Source organism: Boleophthalmus pectinirostris, unplaced genomic scaffold, assembly GCF_026225935.1.
Source record: "Boleophthalmus pectinirostris isolate CB_2022bp ecotype Guang Dong unplaced genomic scaffold, ASM2622593v1 HiC_scaffold_15, whole genome shotgun sequence".
In the NCBI taxonomy this organism is placed as follows: Eukaryota; Metazoa; Chordata; class Actinopteri; order Gobiiformes; family Gobiidae; genus Boleophthalmus; species Boleophthalmus pectinirostris.
The window spans coordinates 15,938,762-15,958,744 of record NW_026571070.1 but is presented as its reverse complement, the minus strand read 5'-3'; the positions used below and the strand labels follow the sequence as shown (position 1 = coordinate 15,958,744).

At 36.8% G+C, this 19,983-nt stretch overlaps 1 protein-coding gene across 1 annotated transcript; it reads left to right on the top strand.

Annotated features, from left to right (window-relative positions):
* The first annotated feature begins 6,141 nt into the window (after positions 1 to 6,141).
* LOC110165555 (cyclic nucleotide-gated cation channel beta-3-like) lies at positions 6,142 to 19,300 on the top strand. The gene is made up of 18 exons (XM_020930758.2): positions 6,142 to 6,153; positions 7,248 to 7,290; positions 9,020 to 9,050; positions 11,043 to 11,206; positions 12,066 to 12,380; positions 13,140 to 13,348; positions 13,544 to 13,594; positions 13,723 to 13,809; positions 13,914 to 13,978; positions 14,050 to 14,172; positions 15,814 to 15,955; positions 16,786 to 16,945; positions 17,204 to 17,301; positions 17,632 to 17,715; positions 17,805 to 17,923; positions 18,311 to 18,463; positions 19,041 to 19,191; positions 19,282 to 19,300. Exons 1-18 carry the CDS (start codon positions 6,142 to 6,144, stop codon positions 19,291 to 19,293), a joined length of 2,019 nt encoding a protein of 672 aa, XP_020786417.1. The 3' UTR covers positions 19,294 to 19,300.
* Positions 19,301 to 19,983: the final 683 nt, after the last annotated feature.

Here is a 19,983-nt window from a genome sequence, read left to right as displayed (position 1 = left end):
GTAACTTTTCTGAACTTAACTGTGGGTGTCCTTTTTGTCTTTCGCTGTCACCTGAAAATAGTGAATGGCAAAGCAACTGCTCCCTGTCCCACTGGCTATTACCCATGAGCACCTGGGGCAGGACACCATCACTTCCTGTCCCACACGACTTCCTGTTCGACACGAGACGGGTACACGGGGGACGAGTGGAGGTCCTGAGGGGGGACTCTGTCATTTGAGTTGGTCTCTGGAGATTGTTCAGGGGCAGAGGCATGGGGCAGATGTGTGGAGGGGGTGAAACAGCAGGACAAGGTGAAATGTAACACATGGAATAACAGTCATAATGCATTATTTTGGACTTTTACACTTAAAGGCCCAGATTATGTACTTTTTTGGTTGATTGTATTTTAATTGATCCATGTAATAATGTTGTTTCCTCATCAAAAACATAACCATGTTTTGCGCACAAATCCAGCAAATTTAAAATGAGTTTGTTCCACCTTCTAATGTCATGGTAATTCAGGAAGTGCTCCCCTGTGTTTTTAAACTCTATACACCTTCACTAGAATAATTTGGATAATTTCAGCCCTGGAATTGTCAATTCGCACCGAACTAAAGATAAAAGTTGTTAACTTGCGACCTACCACTGCATGGTGTCACAATGGAAACCAGAGGCGGCGCTACCATTAAGGCAAAAGTAGGCGGCCGTTTAGGGCCCCTGAACCTGGAGGGGCCTCCAACCAATTGCCCTCAGTGCCACTAATGGCCGAGCCCGCAGAGCAATTTGATTTTCTCTCAATATGACATTAAATCAGAGTAGTTTGCTTTTAAACAAGAAAAGACAATCAAAATAGTATCTAACTTTCAAATCTATTTTAACTGTCAAAGCATTCCCCCCTTTCACGTTGGAATGGAAGAGTCAGATGGACACTGATTTGAACATATAATAATAATAGCATAATCATATGTAATGGATGCAAACAAAAATGTAATTGTACTAGAAAAAAATTAAATTATTTTTAGCTCTGGTTATCTAACTAATAAGACAAGTCTCCACTCCACCATAATACAAATAGAGATGTGTGTGTCTCAAGAACAATGGGGTATATATATATATATATATATATATATATATATATATATATATATATATATATATATATATATATATATATATATATATATATATATATATATATATATATATATATATATACAAAAATATATTTAAAAAAACAAACAAACATACAAATACAATACAAAAAACTAACAAACAAACAAGCAAAAAAATAGTGCATTATAGTAAGGGCCCCAAACTCAAGTTCACCTGGGGCCCCCAAATTGCTAACTCTGCCACTGATGGAAACAGACTTATTTAAACATGTGTAGGGAGAAAAAACAAAACAAAACACAACTCCTGGTATGTCTGTGATGCGAAAACAACATTCTAACATAGATCAGGAAATAGCGTAATAAGGACAGATTTAGTAACTGTTCCATTTTAGTCCTTGCTTTTCTTGTATATGTTGACGGAAATGCAATGTTGATTTAATTGACTAAATCCAATATAGTGTTTTTAATCCAATATAGTTTCCTTGGATGGTTGTTTTTTGGCCTAGTTTGGAGCTGTTGGATTGAAACTAGAACTTGGATGTATATATAGTCTCCACAAATTCCTTTCATTCGTGTTTAGTTGTTATTATTCAATTAAAATATCTGTATTTTTGGTCAACACATATATTTTTCTTTGATTTTGAAGGGTTGTCATCTGTTTTCTTGCTGTTTTGTCGCATGTTTTTCATGTTTTTGTTGTGTAAAAGCACTTTGGTTGTTTCTAAAGTGCTCTATAAATAAAGTTGGATTGAATGGGAACAAATAAGGGCAACAGACTTTAATGCATTCTTTTAGTATTACAATTCAAAAAGCATTTTAACAAAGCTTCCAAAACACATAATACCAACCAGAGAAAATGTCTGTTAATCACATATAATGACAATGATAACAGTATTTTTTGCAAAACAACACATTTCAGTTGGTTTTGTTTTTGCTTTTAAATCGTTTCCCCTTTTTTCAAACACACTTCTCCACAAACAAATCAACTATTCTCTCAAATTCCTCACCCTGATGTTGTGAATAAATAATCGTCTCCTTTTTCCACTGAACCCAGGTCCCATTCAAACACAGGATGGAGATTCGTGTCACTGTTGTCTTTTGTGGCAGCCATTTTTACTTTTCATTCCAACTGTAATTTTCAGATGCCCTGTGAAGAGAAAAACATGGTATTATAACAGTGAAAATGGTAGAAGCAGATTCAGCCTATCATCACAAGAAAGACTAAGAAGAGAAGTCAAAGGATGAAGGTCTGGATGAGTAAACAGCATCTATAGTATTTTATCTGTAGCTTCTCTAACAGAAATAATAAATAATAAGAAAAAACCAGCAGAAATAGGTTGAAATAGTTGTTAGAAAATCACTTTACGTAACTTTTTCTGCTGGAGAGTTCGTCACCTAGCCTGATTCATCAGCCGTTTCACTTCGTCGAAACCGTCTGACCTCACAGCATTAGGATTCTTTCACTCGACAATAGGTACTTTTTTATTTAACCAATCGCTGCTATTTGGTCGTGACGTATGTGATGTGCCAAATCTCGTAGGAAGAAGGACAATAAAGTCTTTCCCCTTGATAAAATTCACCAAACATTTTCTTTGTTCCAGCTTTAAATCCTCCATTTCGGGAATCGTTGCCAACACAGAATGTATGGCTTCATCTACATCCATCTCGACCGCTTTGTTTACTGTTGTGCTGTACCACAAAAGGGACCCAGACAGGGGCTTGAGTATAACGTCACGGCTTCACAGCTCTTCACTGACTGGCCGGTGCGCTGTGTACAAGTTTCAGGGTTCTTGCAAACCCTCCAGTGTATTCCGATTCCTGATGTAGTCACTGGAGAGAAAGGAAATTGAGTGGAGCCACTAGGTAGTGCAGGCTTGGCTATACACCACTGTTAAGACCCAGCTTCGTTGGGGTGAGGGAGGTAACAAAAAAAACAAGATGTAAAATGGAATAAATTAAATAATGTGTAATTAACAGGGATGTAACAGGTAAATTAAGAAAACAGACTAAAATATATACAGAAAATACCCTAAACTAATAAACAATGCAACACAGTTACACAGTTTTGTCCCACAAAACGGATCACGCAGGCTTACAAAAAAACGAGTGGTTAATTAAGGGACACACACGAAACTAATACACAAGTGCCCCAAAGTAAAACCACATAAACCCACAAACAGAATCGAGTGACCAAATTAAAACAGGCACAAAACAGAACTAAACTACAGAACTAGACACACACAATCACAAAATGGCAGACTTGCTACCAAGGCCAGCAGCTCCGAACAGGTGCTGGCAATCTCCTTAAATAGGGGGAGGAGTCTGGAGGTGAGGCAGGATTGGCCAGGTGTAGAACTACTCCACCAATCACAGACCAGGGCACCCACAGCAGGATTCAGAACAGCCAGCAAAATTATTCAAAGCACACAAAACAAATTACAACTGAAGGTCTGGGGCCATAATAACCACCTTGCTTCTTTCCATAGAAATCTAATAACTTTGTCTGAAATCTTACACATTATAGGATTAAAAGTAAGAGGTCAAGTTAAGTTACTGGCCAGATCTGTGGAGAGGCAACCCTTCTCACAGTAAGAATGCATGTATTTCAAGGAACTTTTGATCCACAAAAACACACATAATTCAACAACTTTAATGCCATACTGTGGTACATTCCAGGCAAAGCAACAACATCGTTATACCAGGTGGCATACCCTTAAACAGAAAGTTACACAGTGTACCTATAAAAATAATTATAGCAATCCCTCAAAAGCCCTGTATTACACAAACTGACTCCTGTGAGCTTTAAGCCATGCTGTTACCTCAACAAAAACAGACCCGGAGTTGTGTTTTCTTTCTTTCACACATGCTTGAGTAATCCTTTATGATTAATCTGTCTCTAAATGCTCTGTTTCACCTTGTGAGGTCACATTGTGGTTTTCAAGGTAACAGCTCTTTTTACCTTTAGTTCAGTACAGATGGGCAATTCCTGGCAAGTCCAAATGATTCTAGTGAAGGTGTATGGAGTTTAAAAACACAATGGAGCACTTCCTGTAGAGTGTTTTCTGTGTGAGATAAGGATTTGTGTGATAAACAAGTGCGAATGAAGCAAAACACAACTCGAATCATGTTTCTGATGATGAAGCAACATTATAACATAGATCAGAACATTGCCTAATATGGGGCCATTAAAAAACTGCAATTTTTCAAAACTTGTTAAAGATTTAGCAATTTGCAAATTTCACAATGCGATTCAGTCATTTTCTGTTTTCTGTTCCTCTTTTCAGCAGTAATTTAGCAACTTTTTGTGTGACAGTTCTAGACAAAAATGCCAAGACAAAAGACAAAACTAAACACAATAGAAAAGCCTTAATTGAAGACATGCAGCTGTGTGTCCCCGATAAAGTAATCTGGTACGATTGATCAAACTGGAATTAACCGGCCTAAAGGCTAAGAAGCACTGAGCTGACAGATTATACAGCAAGATTAATGTAAGCGCATTAAAATAACATTAAAACTACAAGAGGCCATTCGAGTGGGAACAAAACAATGCTTTGTTATTGTTCAAATGAAAACTATTTACTTTGCTGACAAACCAACTGCCAATAAAAACGCATGTGACGTACTATGTGTCATTTGTAAATCACTTAAAGGGACACATCGTTTAGGGTGCTATTTGCTCTGTCCCAAACCTGGATAAATGGTGGAAATTTTGTACTGGAATGTCATACTTTAAAACAGTGTTTCCCAAACTTTTTTAAAAGCCACAATTGCGACCCAAGTCAGTAGACATTATTCGTAAATCAGAAATAAATGTGGATTTGACCATTATTGGACATTAATGAGGATATTTTATTGCTGAGTGATCTTGTCTCTCTGAACAATTAGTATTATTCAAGTTTTAAACAATGAAAAACAGTAATTAAACCATCAATAAAAGGTATTCGCAAGTAGCTTATTTGCATATAGCGTATTGCAGAGTTTATTTGTATATAGTATATTGCAGACCTACATGCAGATCGTGACAAGCCAACCCCAAAAAAATCTCTTGCGACCCAGTCTTTTGGAAACAATGCTTTAAAACCACAATATAAAAGCTATATAAAATTAGTATTATTGTTAATTTTAGGTTCATTATTTAAAGAGCAACAACTTTAAGGCTAAAAAGTCACACATTGTGGCCACCATTGTAAAGTTAGTCATTGTTGAGTCGTTCCTTTAATTTTCACATTAAGACACGTGCTGGAAATGTGTTGCACACAGAGCTGTGATCAGCAGAGAGATATAATCCCTGAATTAAATGCACATTGTCTCATAAAGCCACAGTATGTAACTTTTTAGAAAAAAATACACTAAATAAGGCCATGTCTTTGTTTTTGTTTTTTGTTTGTTTGTTTGTTTCATTTTGGTTGTGTTTATTGTATTGAAAAATATGCGTCTTTGCCCTGAATGGGCTTGCATCATTTCAAACCAGACTCTTTACTATAATTTTCCACAGTATGGCACAAAATGTATCTATAGTTTCTCCATGGAGGATGTTCCGAAGTCTGATCACACTTTTTGTTTCTATGGAATCATGCAGGATCAAGTTGTAGTTTTAATTAATTGCTGAAAAAAACTTAGTGGACATACTGTAATGTTTCTATTGACCACTAGATGATGTCTTAGAGAAAAAACAAAAGAACTGCAAAAATAATTACTACTTATACAGTTGTAATCAATCAGGAATAATTAATTTCACCGAAAAATGCATAAGTCATTTGGTAGATCCTAATATCTATTCACCTTTTGTTGCAGATTATTTCTAGTTGCCCCTTTCATGGTCCATCCTATATCCAGGAGGTGAAGGGCTTATGTCAGAGGAGGGGCGGGCTCCAGGACAGTCTTAGTCTTACAGGGCTAAAAGCAGTAAGCCCACTCCACCATAAGGATCTATATGTGCTTCTACAGGGAGCAGAGAGGGACACACGGAGGGCCAGTGAACAGTGGACTCTAATGCAGACCCCAGTTTGAGCTGTAGGTGAGCCAGAGGGCCTTGTCACAGGTCCATCGATGGCGGCCAAGGTAAGACATGTTTATTATGTTTCATTTGGCTGTGTGACTAATGAATTAAGCTGAGTGCTGTGTATAGCTTATGCAAGGTACTTTCAATGTCAACGCCGAGTCAGCAGCTATAAACAAACTTTCATAACTGTAAACATGCATGTGCCCTTTCTGAAGTTTGTGCACTTTCCATCTTAGGTATACCGCAATTAAATACGTTTAAATAACTCTGGCAAAGGATCCACCACCTTCAAACCTCCATGTTATTGGTTTGCTTGTTACTTTGGTTAAAAGTCCTATTATTATTAGACAAAATAGATTCTTGTGAGCTTTAAGCCATGTTATAATGTGGTTACCCCCTCAAAAACAAACCTGGAGTTGTGTTTTGTTTCATTTACACATTTGAAGAAAGTTGTATGGAGTTTAAAAACACAATAGAGCACTTCCTGTATTACCACATGACATCACAAAGTGGAACTGAGTGTTTTTCATCTGAGACAAGGGTTTGTGTGTTAAACATGAGTGAGTGAATGAAGCAAAACAAAACTCTGGGTATGTTTTTGATGAGGAAACAACATTATAACAAATAGAATAATATGGGCCTTTTAAACTTTGCCATGAAGAAAAGTCACCAGACCAGGTTACAGATCAGATCTGCGGAGAGGCAACCCTGCTCACAGTGAGAAGGTGTGTTTTTCAAGGGTTTTTGAGCAGTAAATACACCTTTAGTTAAATAAATGTGTAACTTTAATGCCCAACTGTGGAACATCACAGTCAAACCCATAAAATCTCCCCGTAGAAAAGCAGATAGCAGACTTATGGCAAAGATATACAGTTATTATTCTGGTATAACTAGTTGAAGGCCACTATAAAAATATTTTATAACATTACAACAAAAAATCTCTAAGGTTTAAACTCTTATAATGAACGTATCCCTGAGTCATGATACACAAATACTACAAAGTTAATTCCAGTAGTTCTCGGACTTCTCAAACTCATAAAGACAAGGAGAACCATTTATCAAAAACATCTTCTTAAAATGCAAATTCAAATATTGCTTTAGTGGCTCAGCTCCAGCTCCTCTGATGAAGCTCGGTGCTGATTTGTTGTTGCAGGACGAGAAGCCAAATGCAGCCAAGAAAGAGGACACACCAGCGGGTAAGTGCCCATTCATCGTCTATGCCTCGAGTAGAGCTGCGATGCCTTGGTGGGGGCGCACACAGACCCCTAATTCCACACACGCAGCCTGAATACGCTCATTTGCCTCTTGAACAATGTGGGCAGGTGGTGAAAAGGCCCGGTCTCTATGTATTCGACAAACAAAAGGAGCTCAATGGCTGTAATCAGTTTTGTACAAGGCAGAAATATCGACGTTCAGAAACAAAGGCACCAGGAGGCCACACAAATGAACAATCAGGGAACAAAGTTGGGACCAATTACGCGTTTCTATGGCAGTTCTGAGGAGAGTTTCAGAGCTCAGAGCTGAATGTTTGTGTAACGGTGAATCAACCTCATATGTTTATTGGGTGTAAACAGCTCACATGACACGGGCTACACTGAAAATAAAGTTGAGTAGAGTAATTAAAGTCTGTAACCAAGTAAAAAAGTATCAATACTCAATTAGAAGTATAAAGTAGTGGTTTAAGAAATAAAGAGTAAAAAGCATTTGGGAAAAGTACAACTGAAGGAAGAGTTACTTAAAGAATAACTATCGAGATGTAAGATTCATTTATAATTTTGAAGTTAATGTAATTGGAATGATATTCAGAAACTCACAAAATTTTCAAAGGATAGACACAAAAAATGAGAAATCATACCTGAAGGAGCAGTGCAAGAAACGCAAATGTACAAATTATTAAACTAACTAATGAAGTATTATTAATTATAACTTTTAGACTTAGTTACAATGGGAAGAGTAACCAAATAAGAGTACTACGACTTCAGTAAAAATGTTGAGTAAAAGTAAAAGTACAAGGTTGTTAAAAAGTTGATTGAAGATTCTTTCTGCTTCATCACAACTTGTCCCCATCATCTTATTGTCACGTACATTATTTTATATTATTAACAGTGATACAAACAGTTTTTAATAGTATGGTTTTGTTTTTTACATAAATAAATGAATAAATAGTACATAATCTAAACTGAAACAGAAAAACAAGTTAGTTAGAGCACAATCTTACTCAAAGTGTGAGTTACAGAATGGGGTTGTTTCCTTTAATTGAATTGTAATGATCCATTAATAATTGTAAACTTGGCATTTGTTGGTGTTTATATTTATTTGGTAGAGCAGAAATAACCATTATTTTTAAAATTACTGAATATTATCCAAACATATTTTTTCTTTAGTTTTCATTAGGCTATGTCTAATTAAATTGTATTCATTAGCAAAGTGTTGTTTACTTCCTTGATGAAGTCGTGAGACAATTTAAAGGTTCTATATTACACTAAATAGATTCTTTAAGCTTTAAGACATGTTTTATTGCTGCTTCCTCATCAAAAACATACCTGGAGTTGTGTTTTACTTAATTCACACATTTTTCAGTGAACCTGTGTTAACTCAAAAATTACAAAAAAGAGCATTTTGTCTTAATCTCCAAAGCTCAAAATGCTTTTTTCCCACTTGTGATGTCATCAAGTGGTAGTTTTGAACGTAACACTTACCACTTTATCTTCTGTTCAGTAAAAATGGGCGGTGTTTTCTGTTTGAGAGAAGACCTATGCATCTAAATATGCAGGATTTGTGTGTTAAATGTGTGAATAAAACTAAACACCACTCCAGGTTTGTTTTTGATGAGGAAACAACATTATAACATAGATCACAAAATTGCATAATATTGGCCCTTTAACTCATGGATTGTGTTATTGTTTTGATGAATGTTTGTTTCAGGGGCGGCCCCGGCTGGAGCTGCACCAGAGGGGTAAGTCTTTACACTACATATTTTAGTTTACATGTAGCTTTTGTCAAATCGTAAACATTTAAACTGAATCAAAATAGCATTTGAAACAGTGGTGTTAATCTTAGTATCAGTTTCTTACAGAGGTTTTCCAATCCAAATACAGACCTGCCAAGTAAGTGACACCTCAAACCAGAATTAAACAAATCTCCCAAAGTGTAATTAATGAGACTGGCTGGCAAGATGGCTGACAGCTAACAGAGAGGGACCAGTGATGCCAGATCGCTGTCCAGTCTGGTGCAACAGGCATATTAACAGGGGGACAAGAGCAAAGTGGATTAAAGGATTTTCCGATTTAAGCCCAAAGGAGCTCAGGGCACTGCTCCCATCACAGCAGCAAAAGTATGAGAATGACAGGTGAAGATGATCCACTATTGTCAAAAGTGAAACTCAGACATAATAGATGTACACTTATATAATGTTTGTGCTGATAAAGAATTAAATTATAGGTCATTTATAGTAATAAGGCAAGGCAAGGCAAGGCAAGTTTATTTGTATAGCACAATTCGTACACAAAGTAATTAATTCAAAGTGCTTTACAGAATAAGAAATACATTAAAATCATAATAAAAACAAATCAAAACATAAATAATCATGAAGATTAAAATAAAAAAAAGAGAGACATAAATTGGAGAGAAGAGTGCGGAATGAAAACCTTTCAGTTATTATGCACAGTTAAACAGAAATGTTTTGAGTCTGGATTTAAACAGCGTCACAGAAGAGTCTGTCTCACATGTTCAGACTGTTCCAGGTTTTAGCTGCATGAACCTGAAACGCTGACTCCCCTTGTTTAGTCTTGACTCTGGGCACCAGCAGGAGGCCGGTCCCTGAGGTCCTCAGAGTGCGAGATGGTTCATATGACACTAACATGTCACAGATGTACTTTGGTGCTCGGCCATGGAGAGACTTGTACACAAGCAGAGCTGCTTTAAAGTCTATTCTCTGAGGCACAGGAAGCCAGTGCAGAGACCTGAGCACAGGACTTATGTGCTCGTACTTCCTAGTTCGAGTAAGGACCCGAGCTGCAGCGTTCTGGATGTTCTGCAGCGTCTCACAGCTCGTTTGGAGAGACCAGTGAGCAGACCATTACAGTAGTCTAACCTACTGGAGACAAACGCATGGATAAGTTTCTCCAAGTCTGCTTTAGACAGTAAACCTTAGATTTTTGCTATGTTTTTTAGATGGTAAAAGGCTGCAGATGTTATTGATTTGATGTGGCTGTTAAAGTTCTGAGTCCATTATTACCCCGAGATTTCTTGCCTGATTTGAAGGTTTTAAAGAGAGAGACTGGGGGTGACTGCAGTAATAAGAGTTTGGAGCTGGAGTTATAGACAGAAGTTGGTTTCATGTAATTTGTTTTATTCATCCATACAATTTCAATTATGTATTTCGGCAACAAAAATATAAATAAATAATAAAATACACTTAAGAGAACACATGGGTGAAAAGGAAGACTGTTCTGTTTTATTATTTTCTGATGAATGACATTATTAATACATAAACTTCACTTAAGTTTACAAGTTGAATTGGAACTGTTCCTCAACTAAAGTGTACTGTATGTTAATACTGTATATCAACATTATTCTTCCTGTACATGCAATGCGTGAAGATGTCCGCCAGGAGGCATTAGAGAAACAAATGCGTAAATGAGTGAAAAGATTCAACTCTTTGATGACACTTTTAATTTTGTGACGCATTCGTTTGTCATAATGGAAATATCGAACCACTTCTGATTGATTTTATAAGCAAGTGAACAATTGAATAGGCAGTTTTTTTGTTTGTTTGTTTTTTATTTACTTTTTATTTAAGTTTATTTATTTATTTATTTTATTTTATTTGTTGTTGTTTTGTTTGTTTTTTTCCTAACTCTAAGTATTTGTAAAACTGTTAATAATAATAATACTAAAGTAAAAAAAAAAATAATATTACTATTGTTTTTTTCCCCAAACTTTTTAGCCAAGAAGCGGCCCCACCCCCCACTCCTCCGCCCATCGTGGTGAACAGATACTCGGATGATCGGCTCCGGGCCATCGTCAAACTCATGAGAGAAAGACTGGAGATCTACAAAGAGAAAGCCTCAGACCCGTACGCCTCTTCTCCAGAGATCACTCCACCTATCAGTGAGTACAGCGGACTAGAGGACTGAGATTGTTTTAGTTGTAACAAAACAAGAAGAAAACATGAATAAGATGAATTTAGTCAAAGTTTGATCAGTCAGTATTTTTGACTATTGATTGATTAGATTAGTTTTAGTCCAAGTTGAAGTACGCGCCCACAAACGATATAGGCCTGCCCTTCTTTTGGTTGCCCTGCACAGCCACTTGGTAAGTCAAATTTATATACATAATCACTCTCTCTCTCAAAAAATAAATAAATAAATAAATACATAAAAATAATAAAATTGAGTAATAATAAAATAAAAATAATAATAAATAATAAAAATAAATAATCACTAGCCTTTTTTGATGTACTGGCCGTAAGGGATGTAATATGTCACACAACTATCACAACTCCAAACTCGATTTATACAATGTTATTGCAGTTACTCTCTAAGACCTTAACTTTCCAGAATCTGTTCTTACATGTCTCATCACATTCAACTATATGAGATGGTCTCTCGGATAGACATTTAGTTTAACTTTATATTTTGGCCTTCTAATTGCCTCCTGAAAACACAAATATGTAAATAAATGATGTTTTTAAATCTGTCCAGGTAGGATTCAAATATGTCAAATGGGCAAAAGTTTTTTGATCGAATAAATTTTGCAGAGATTTCTGAGAAAAGTATTTCTTTGCTGTAAATAAATGACGACTTTCTACAAGACATTATCCATCATCTTCCAGTGGCAAAACCTCAACAATAATATGAACTGCTGCAAGGATAAAATGTTAGTCTACTATGAATTACCGTGTACTCAATTACAAAGTAGTAATTTTAAAATAACTAAACAGGTCCATATCTTCTCTTTGTTCCTTCAGCTCCTATTCTGGGCAAAGAAGAGTACGCCAGAGTGATTGAGGAGCGAAAACGCCAAGCTGAGGAGGACCGCATCAAGAAGGAGGAGGCAGAGAAGAAGAAGAAAGAGGAAGCAGAGAAAAAGAAACAGGAAGCAGAGCAGAAGAAGAAGGAAGAGGAGGAGAAGAAGAAAGCAGAGGAGGCCTTGAAGGAGGTGCCCAAAGTCCCACTCAAGATCAGGGCCAAGGAGGCGTTCTGGTCCTTTGTGGATATGGGGCTGAAGCCAGTGGAGGACATGACGGACTCTGTGCTCGGAGCGACCATAGACCCTTTCACAGGTAATAACATACTGAGATCTACCTGTCTGTCTATTGTAGCATCATCTCATTGTTGGCATGTGTGTTGGAGTGGAGTTCCCTGTAATGTTATTGTGATTTGGCATAGACCACTAGATAGAAGTGTAGATAGAAGGCAGGGCATACTCATTTATTCAACTGTGGATTGTTTTGGAAGAATATGCAGAACATGCACACTCTGTCAGTGTGTCTGTAGTTTATAAGTGTGTTCTCTTTGGGCAATTGTAGAGTAAAAGTAATAGTTACAGTAAAAGTATCATCGGTACTAAAAAAAAGTGTGATGTCAATCCTGGGTCCAAGACAGACAAAATTCCGGCTTGCCTGCTGGTCTGCTTGTCTCCATGGAGATGTTTTGTCTTGAATGTTCCACAGTGTATATCATTAAACTTATATATCTTGCTTTTATTCAGTTGGAAGTGTTTATTGCTCTAAAATACAATGAAAAACAGTCCTGTGTACAGTGAGTGGTTCTGATTGTCAGATTCAGAGATGTGATTTATAACTTGACCTGTTGGTGTTACCTGCTTGTCTCTATGAGATAGATACATCTAAACATTTGCTGTGGAATATTCTAGGAAAAAATTATCTCCATGGAGCTAAATAGGTAAAGTTACACAAGGCACCTTTAAGATTGATGCACAAGTGTTCTTTTTTTAAATTTGATACTAAATACAAGTCTAATGCCTGTAAGTCCTATTCAGTATGTGTCATATTTTTAATGAGTACCTTTGATCCTTGCAGATCGCCGGTACATCGCCTGGCTGAGTCTAGTGACCATAGCCGTTAACTATAACATCTGGTTCCTGACCGCACGGCTCTGTTTCCCATACCATGAGGAGGGGGCCATTAAATACTGGTTTGCCGTGGACGTGATTGCTGACCTCATCTACCTCACAGACAGCATCATCTTTCAGTCTCGCAAACAGTTCGTCAAAGGAGGAGACATCATAGTGAGTTTGAATTGTGTTAAAGAAATACACTGCCAAAAACATATCACGTCGTGATTATGTTGTCTTAATTCATTATTTTGAATGAAACTCAAATTTGAGTTCTGGACCATTTTAACACCTGCTAGATATTATTATGTAGCAGTGTAGTGGTTTGTAAAATAGCAATGGTTTTAACTAAATACTGTATCATTTCAGAAAGACAGAGTGATGACCAAAAAGCACTACAGAGACTCAGACAGATTTAAGGTAACTTACCACACCAGTTACTTAGTTGTCTGTCCTTCTATAGGTTTTTCATCCATATTATTAAAAATATTTAAATAATAAAAAATGTAAGAAAGTAAAATAAAGTTTTTTGTCTCCTGTAACTCCAGTATGACATGTTGTCCCTGATGCCCTTTGACCTGTTGTACTACCAGTTTGGCTTCAAATCCATTTTCAGATTCAATCGTCTTCTGAAGGTAAGTTTTATGCAAAATCACTGCTAACATTTTAATTCTGTATCAGATATAAAATGCAACATACTTAACAATTAATCACTGTACTTACCTATTTTGTTTTCAAGGCAGAGTCATTCTTTGAGTTCAGTGATCGTCTGGAAAGTATAATGGCGAAAGCTTACATCTGGAGGTAGGTCTTTGCTAACAAACTGAAAAATAAAAACATGTTATTTCAAGTGCAATTAAATCCTTTTTTGTCAGAGTGATCCGCACCATTGGTTATCTGCTGTTCATGCTCCATCTTAACGCCTGCATCTACTATGTGGCCTCAGATTATCAGGGCATTGGGAAAACCAAGTGGGTCTACTCTGGACAGGGCAGTGCGTAAGTCAATATACACTACATACACTGCATTTTACATCTTCATTCCTTTAAATACACTGGTAATAGTACAGGAGAGTACAAGCTGAAAATCACAGGGTCCCTCATGATTTGATGACAGAGACATGGCTCAATATGTTATTGTCACTATTTGCTATATATATACTGTATATATACTGTATGAAAATTGATACATTGCACATAATATTTTGCAGTATTTCACTACAGCATTTGTTTGCCATTTTAAAAACTGTTTTCTTTGTTAAACTATATAAAATACAGACAGTGAATATTAAGGATGAGACATACTCTCATGCCACAAGATCTCGTAAGACAAAATTGTGGGAGAAGTGGTCAAAAGGCTAGTGGACATTTCATATTATAGAAATTACGTCACCTGGATGTTGGAATATTATCACATAATTTCCTGGAAATTGAATTCAGAAAAATGGTTATTCTTACTTAAAATTGGTGTTAAAAGATCAACACAATACACGGCCTTCAGAAATGTATGAATCTTTCCCATAGCAAGTTATGTTATGTAGTGTACTTTATGTGTTGCTCCCACGCACACGTGCAGTAGAGAAATTGTTGAGACAGGATAACAATTTATTTAAAACATAAATGTCATTGTGGCCTTCACATATCCACAATGTAACTGTGTTTGTGCTGGTGCTGGTGCAGTTACCTCAGCTGCTTCTTCTATGCGGAGAAGTCCCTGCTGATGATCGCTGAGCTGCCCGTTCCTGACTGCATGTTCGGACAGATCTTTCAGATGACTAACTACCTTTTTGGGGCTTTCTTTCTGTCCGTCATTCTTGGGCAGGTAGTTTAACTGTTGTGTTGTGCTTTGTCATTGGCCTGGCTTGTGTCTGTAAATTTGTAACGCAAGCTTTGAACAAGGAGCTGAATGGCAGTGTGTGGAAATATTAAATAAAGGTACTACTACTATTCTGGTGGAGGGTTCATTACCTGTTGTCTCCATGGAAATGTTATTTCTTTGCCTGGAATGTTTCACAGTATGGCATTAAACTTCTTGGACTGATTCAATTAGAGGTGTTTTATTGCCTAAAAACACTTAAAAGCATGCATTCTTAAAGTGACTTCGTAAAGTCTCCACAGATTTGACCGGTTGTCTCCATGGAAATAAAAGTGTAATGCTAAACTGAAAAAGCTATGGCACTTGGACGAGTGTTGAAACATATTCACTTCAAAACTTTTGTCCATTTGACAGAGTTTAATTTTCTTTTGTGATGGAACTTACCTACCTGAGCGATTGAGGAATTACAGAGACAGGTTTAATGCCAAATTGTGAAACATTCTAGGCAAAGCAATATCCTCTCCATGGAAACAAGCATGCGGAAGAGGGACCTTGCACCAGAAAAGTTACATATTGAGGCCAGAGACTATGGAAATATAATGCAAGAGAGGTTTATTCCCCATTAGTGCGAGACCATGACACATAAACACATGAATGTATTGTTAAAGCTTCCATTGTAGGGAGCATTATACCCTCAGATGACTCAAGAACAAAGACAACACTCTCCAATTCATGCCAGTGGGAAATACCCCAAACCCAGCCATAGTTTTCCACTCGTCACTTACCCCTTTTCTCCTCGTCTAACTGGCCCCCCCTCTCCTCAGGTATCTGCGTTGTTACTACTACGCCGTCCGCAGTCTCATCAACATCGGGGGTCTTAACGAGCCCCACACCGTCTTTGAGATTGCCTTTCAGATGACTAACTTTTTCACGGGGGTCTTTGTGTTCTCCAGTTTACTCGGACAGGTAAAAGACAGGGGCCCAGAATCTGTAGCACCAGCTAACCTCCCATCGACATCCGTAGATTTCCAGATTGACCGTAGCCTGTCCTTACTGTCTCTGTAGTTAGTTTAACCATGGTTACTTGCCTAACATAAAGCTTCAGTGATTGTAGTTTGAAACTGTAATGTACCTGAAGGTCCCATATTACGTTAACTCAGCTTTTCTGAGAATTTCATCATGTTTTTGTAGTAGTGTCAACCAGGTAAATACACCTCCTACTGAATGGTCTTTTAAAAGAACCTAAGAAGTTAAGGTTTGATCAACAATTCTACAAAATTGGCAGCAAAAGTGACAATTAATTCACGTAATCCAAGCATTATCAGTGCTGTAAAAAAGCATAATATGAGACCTTTAAAAGATTGTTTTATTGTGAACAGATAAATACGCAAGTGTTGGTGTTGTCATAAAAGGTTTAATATGTATAAGAAAGTAGAGTAATAATAACTACACTTTTAATAGCCTTAATAAAGCATGAATTCATAATTTTGAACACATTTTTATCCAGTTTAGTAACTACTTAATCAGCACCGTAACATAACCCAACTTCTAACCCCAACCTTTTTGTTGTGAATCATTATTAATAAACTATTTGTTCATTAAAATGTTTTTGTTCATGCTATTAAGGCTAATTAAGGTGTAGTTATTATAAAGTGGTACTGAAAGAATATATTTATTGTCTCTGTCTGCAATAAAAATAGACCAGTGATTTTGCATGAATAACAGCAGCACTTGTCAACATAAAAACATAAGGTAAATACCAGTTTTATTTCTCATTGTGCTTCTCTGTGTCTCAGATGAGGGACGTCATTTGCGCTGCCACAGCTGGTCAGACATATTTCCGAACCTCCATGGACAACACTGTGGCGTACATGGTCACCAACCGCATCCCCTCACTCGTCCAAAACAGAGTCCGCACCTGGTACACCTACACCTGGGACGCACAAGGCATGCTGGGTAAGAAGGACTAAAAAGATGCAAGGCACTTTTAAATGGACCAGCCACCAGTCACAAGACACTGTCACATGAACATCTAGGACACAAAGAATAAAAATGTTGCATTGTGGCATAATATCTGTATCATCTATATCATGCCACACATTCTCTTTGTTGTCTAAATAAAATAAAATGTTAACGATCAATATGAGGAAAATTTGCAGCCTGTTTTACCTCATTGCATTTTCATTGAGTTTGTGGTTGATGTGATGATTTTAGATGAGTCTGAGCTGCTGGATAAGATGCCTCTTGTGATGAGAACGGCCATCGCTGTAGACATCAACCTGGAAACATTCAAAAAGATCGATCTGTTCAAGGTAAACAGTTATAAACAAACATAGTGATCAACATCCAAAAAAATATGAATTTACTGGAAATACATCAATGTCTTGAATTTGGTGTTGATTTTATTTAAATGTAATTCTTATGAGTCTATAATGTTATTTTAGGGCCATGTCCGTCTTATTAAATATATGTTTAATCATTGTCAAATTTTATTGGTACAGTTAAATATATGAAACCCCACTAAATTACACTCACACACATATTCCTGGCATCATTAAAATCGTGGGGTTTCCTCATTTTAGTCAACAACACTATGCCTGTATTTTCATATTTGACTGTATTTCATTCATTATCTTCTTCAGGGCTGTGACCAGCAGATGTTGGTGGACATGTTGCTGAGACTTAAGTCTATTATTTATTTACCAGGAGATTTTGTGGTCAAAAAAGTGAGTTTAATTACACAAAAGCTTTATAAACTCTTAAATATAAATTGTTTTGAGTACTATATATGGCTTACACTCTTGTATTTGTCCAGGGCGACATTGGTAAAGAGATGTACATTATAAAGGGTGGAGCAGTGCAGGTGGTGGGAGGACCTGACAACAGCATCGTGTTTGTGACTCTGAAGGCTGGATGTGTGTTTGGAGAAATCAGGTCAGAAAATAAAGCACGGTTTGGCCATTCAACCTATTCACGAGCCATTCAAATCTAAATATTATATTTTTGAATGACAGATTATAGTCTCAGTGATACTGAAAGATAAACAGTTTTTATTTTAAGAATATCTCCCATATCGCTTAGAAATTGAGTATCGTGTGTTGAATTGGCACAATTGAAAAAAATATGCAGAAATGTATAAATATTTTAGAAGACTGGTATGAACAGCCTAGTTTTAATACAAGCCTGTTTAAAGTATGTGTGTTGATTTTAAGTTCACACACTTCACTTACGTTGTTTTATAATAGTTGAATATAGTCATAGCTTCTTGCTAAGTAACCTCTGTACACCTGATTTTCTGAACATTTCACACTTTTTTCACAGTCTGCTGCAGTCGTCCAAAGATGGAGGAAATCGGCGAACAGCGAATGTCAAAGCGTACGGCTTCGCTAACCTCTTTGTGCTCGAGAAGAAGGACCTGTTTGATATTCTGGTCCATTATCCAGAGTCACAGAAAGTCCTGGCCCGGAAGGGAAGGTGAGTTAATCAGAGACTGAAGAAAATCTTTATTACTACCACCATTACTACCACTACTACTACTTGGGCTATTGTTTCTACCCCTTCTACCGTCAGCAGCAGCAGAGTACCGGTACACATTTGCATATGTCTCTATTAACAACATCTGTATGCACTCATGCTTGGTTTGATTCTTCACTTACCTCAAGAATCAAACCAGGCATGAGTGTATACAGATGTTGTGTCCCTGAGCAAGACCATAGACTGTATATATAAATGGACATAGCAACCCACTAGCCCCCACGTTCCAAATAGGAAGTGAGCACGGGCTTTGTATTGATAAATTGTCAGTCCTTTCTCATTGACCTGCTCTACATGATCTGGTGTCTTTATTTTTTTTATTTATGACTGGAGCTGAATGCTATGGATGACGTCATACTGCCTTAGTCCACTTCTTTATACAGTTTATGGGAAAGAGACATTTCTCACTGATAAATGAAAAATATGCAGCATAATAGTAATGACACCAGAGGCATTCATTAACTTAATTCATAATTTAAATTGCCTTGCTCACTAGTTCTATTTTTCTTGAAAACAGAAAACTCATGAAATCCAAAGGTCCAGCTGCAGCTAAAGCAGAGGAGGAGAAGAAGAAAGGCCTGGCTCTGTTTGGACCCAAGCCCGCCACACCCAAACTGCTGCGTGCCATCGGAGGAACCATCAACAAATCGATCATTGACAAACTCAAGGTACATGTCTCTTTTCTCTCTTTACAATGCTGCTTTATCCTGAAAATTCACTGCAGCTAATAGTCACATTTGTTTTGTTCCCATTTTCAGACAAAAGCATGAACTGGACACCATATATTCATTTATAACACTTTATGTGCTCCTTTTTGGGAGTGTTTTATTTTGGTTGTATTATTTTCCTGCACATTTTGTACATAGGGAAATTGTATCTAAATGTCTGTATATTTCTGAATTCAAACTGTGTTACAATACCACTGGACTTTATTTGCATTAAGCATATTTCACAGTAGCTGTATTTATAAACCAGATTGAAATGACTCTGCACTGTTGTATAGTATAAAAAAAGTAATGCTGGCATTATTGTTTGTTTAATCTGATCATAAAATAAACCCAACATTGACTTTTATTTTTGTATTTTCATGTTTAGGTAATAGGTAAACTTTAGTTTTTGTACGCAATTTTACAGTTGCATTGTTTAATTTACTAATTTTAATTTGCATTTTTCCAATATTACCAAATCACTCTTTACTAAAAACAAAAAAAAAAACTGGCCCATTCTTTTTATTTTATGTCCGCTCATAGACTTTTTAAACCTTTCTTAACATTTGAATTACAAATCCCAGTCACATTTGTTGTTGAAGCCAAGTGGGTGTGTCCTACTTGGAATTAATGAGTCTAAAGAATTAATGGGCTCAGTGTTTGGAGTGAGGTGAGGACGGGACAGGTCCAGGGGCAAACAGGAGATTCTGGGTAAGAGAGAAGGGCTGTTGTTATTATTACTGTAGCCCCTAA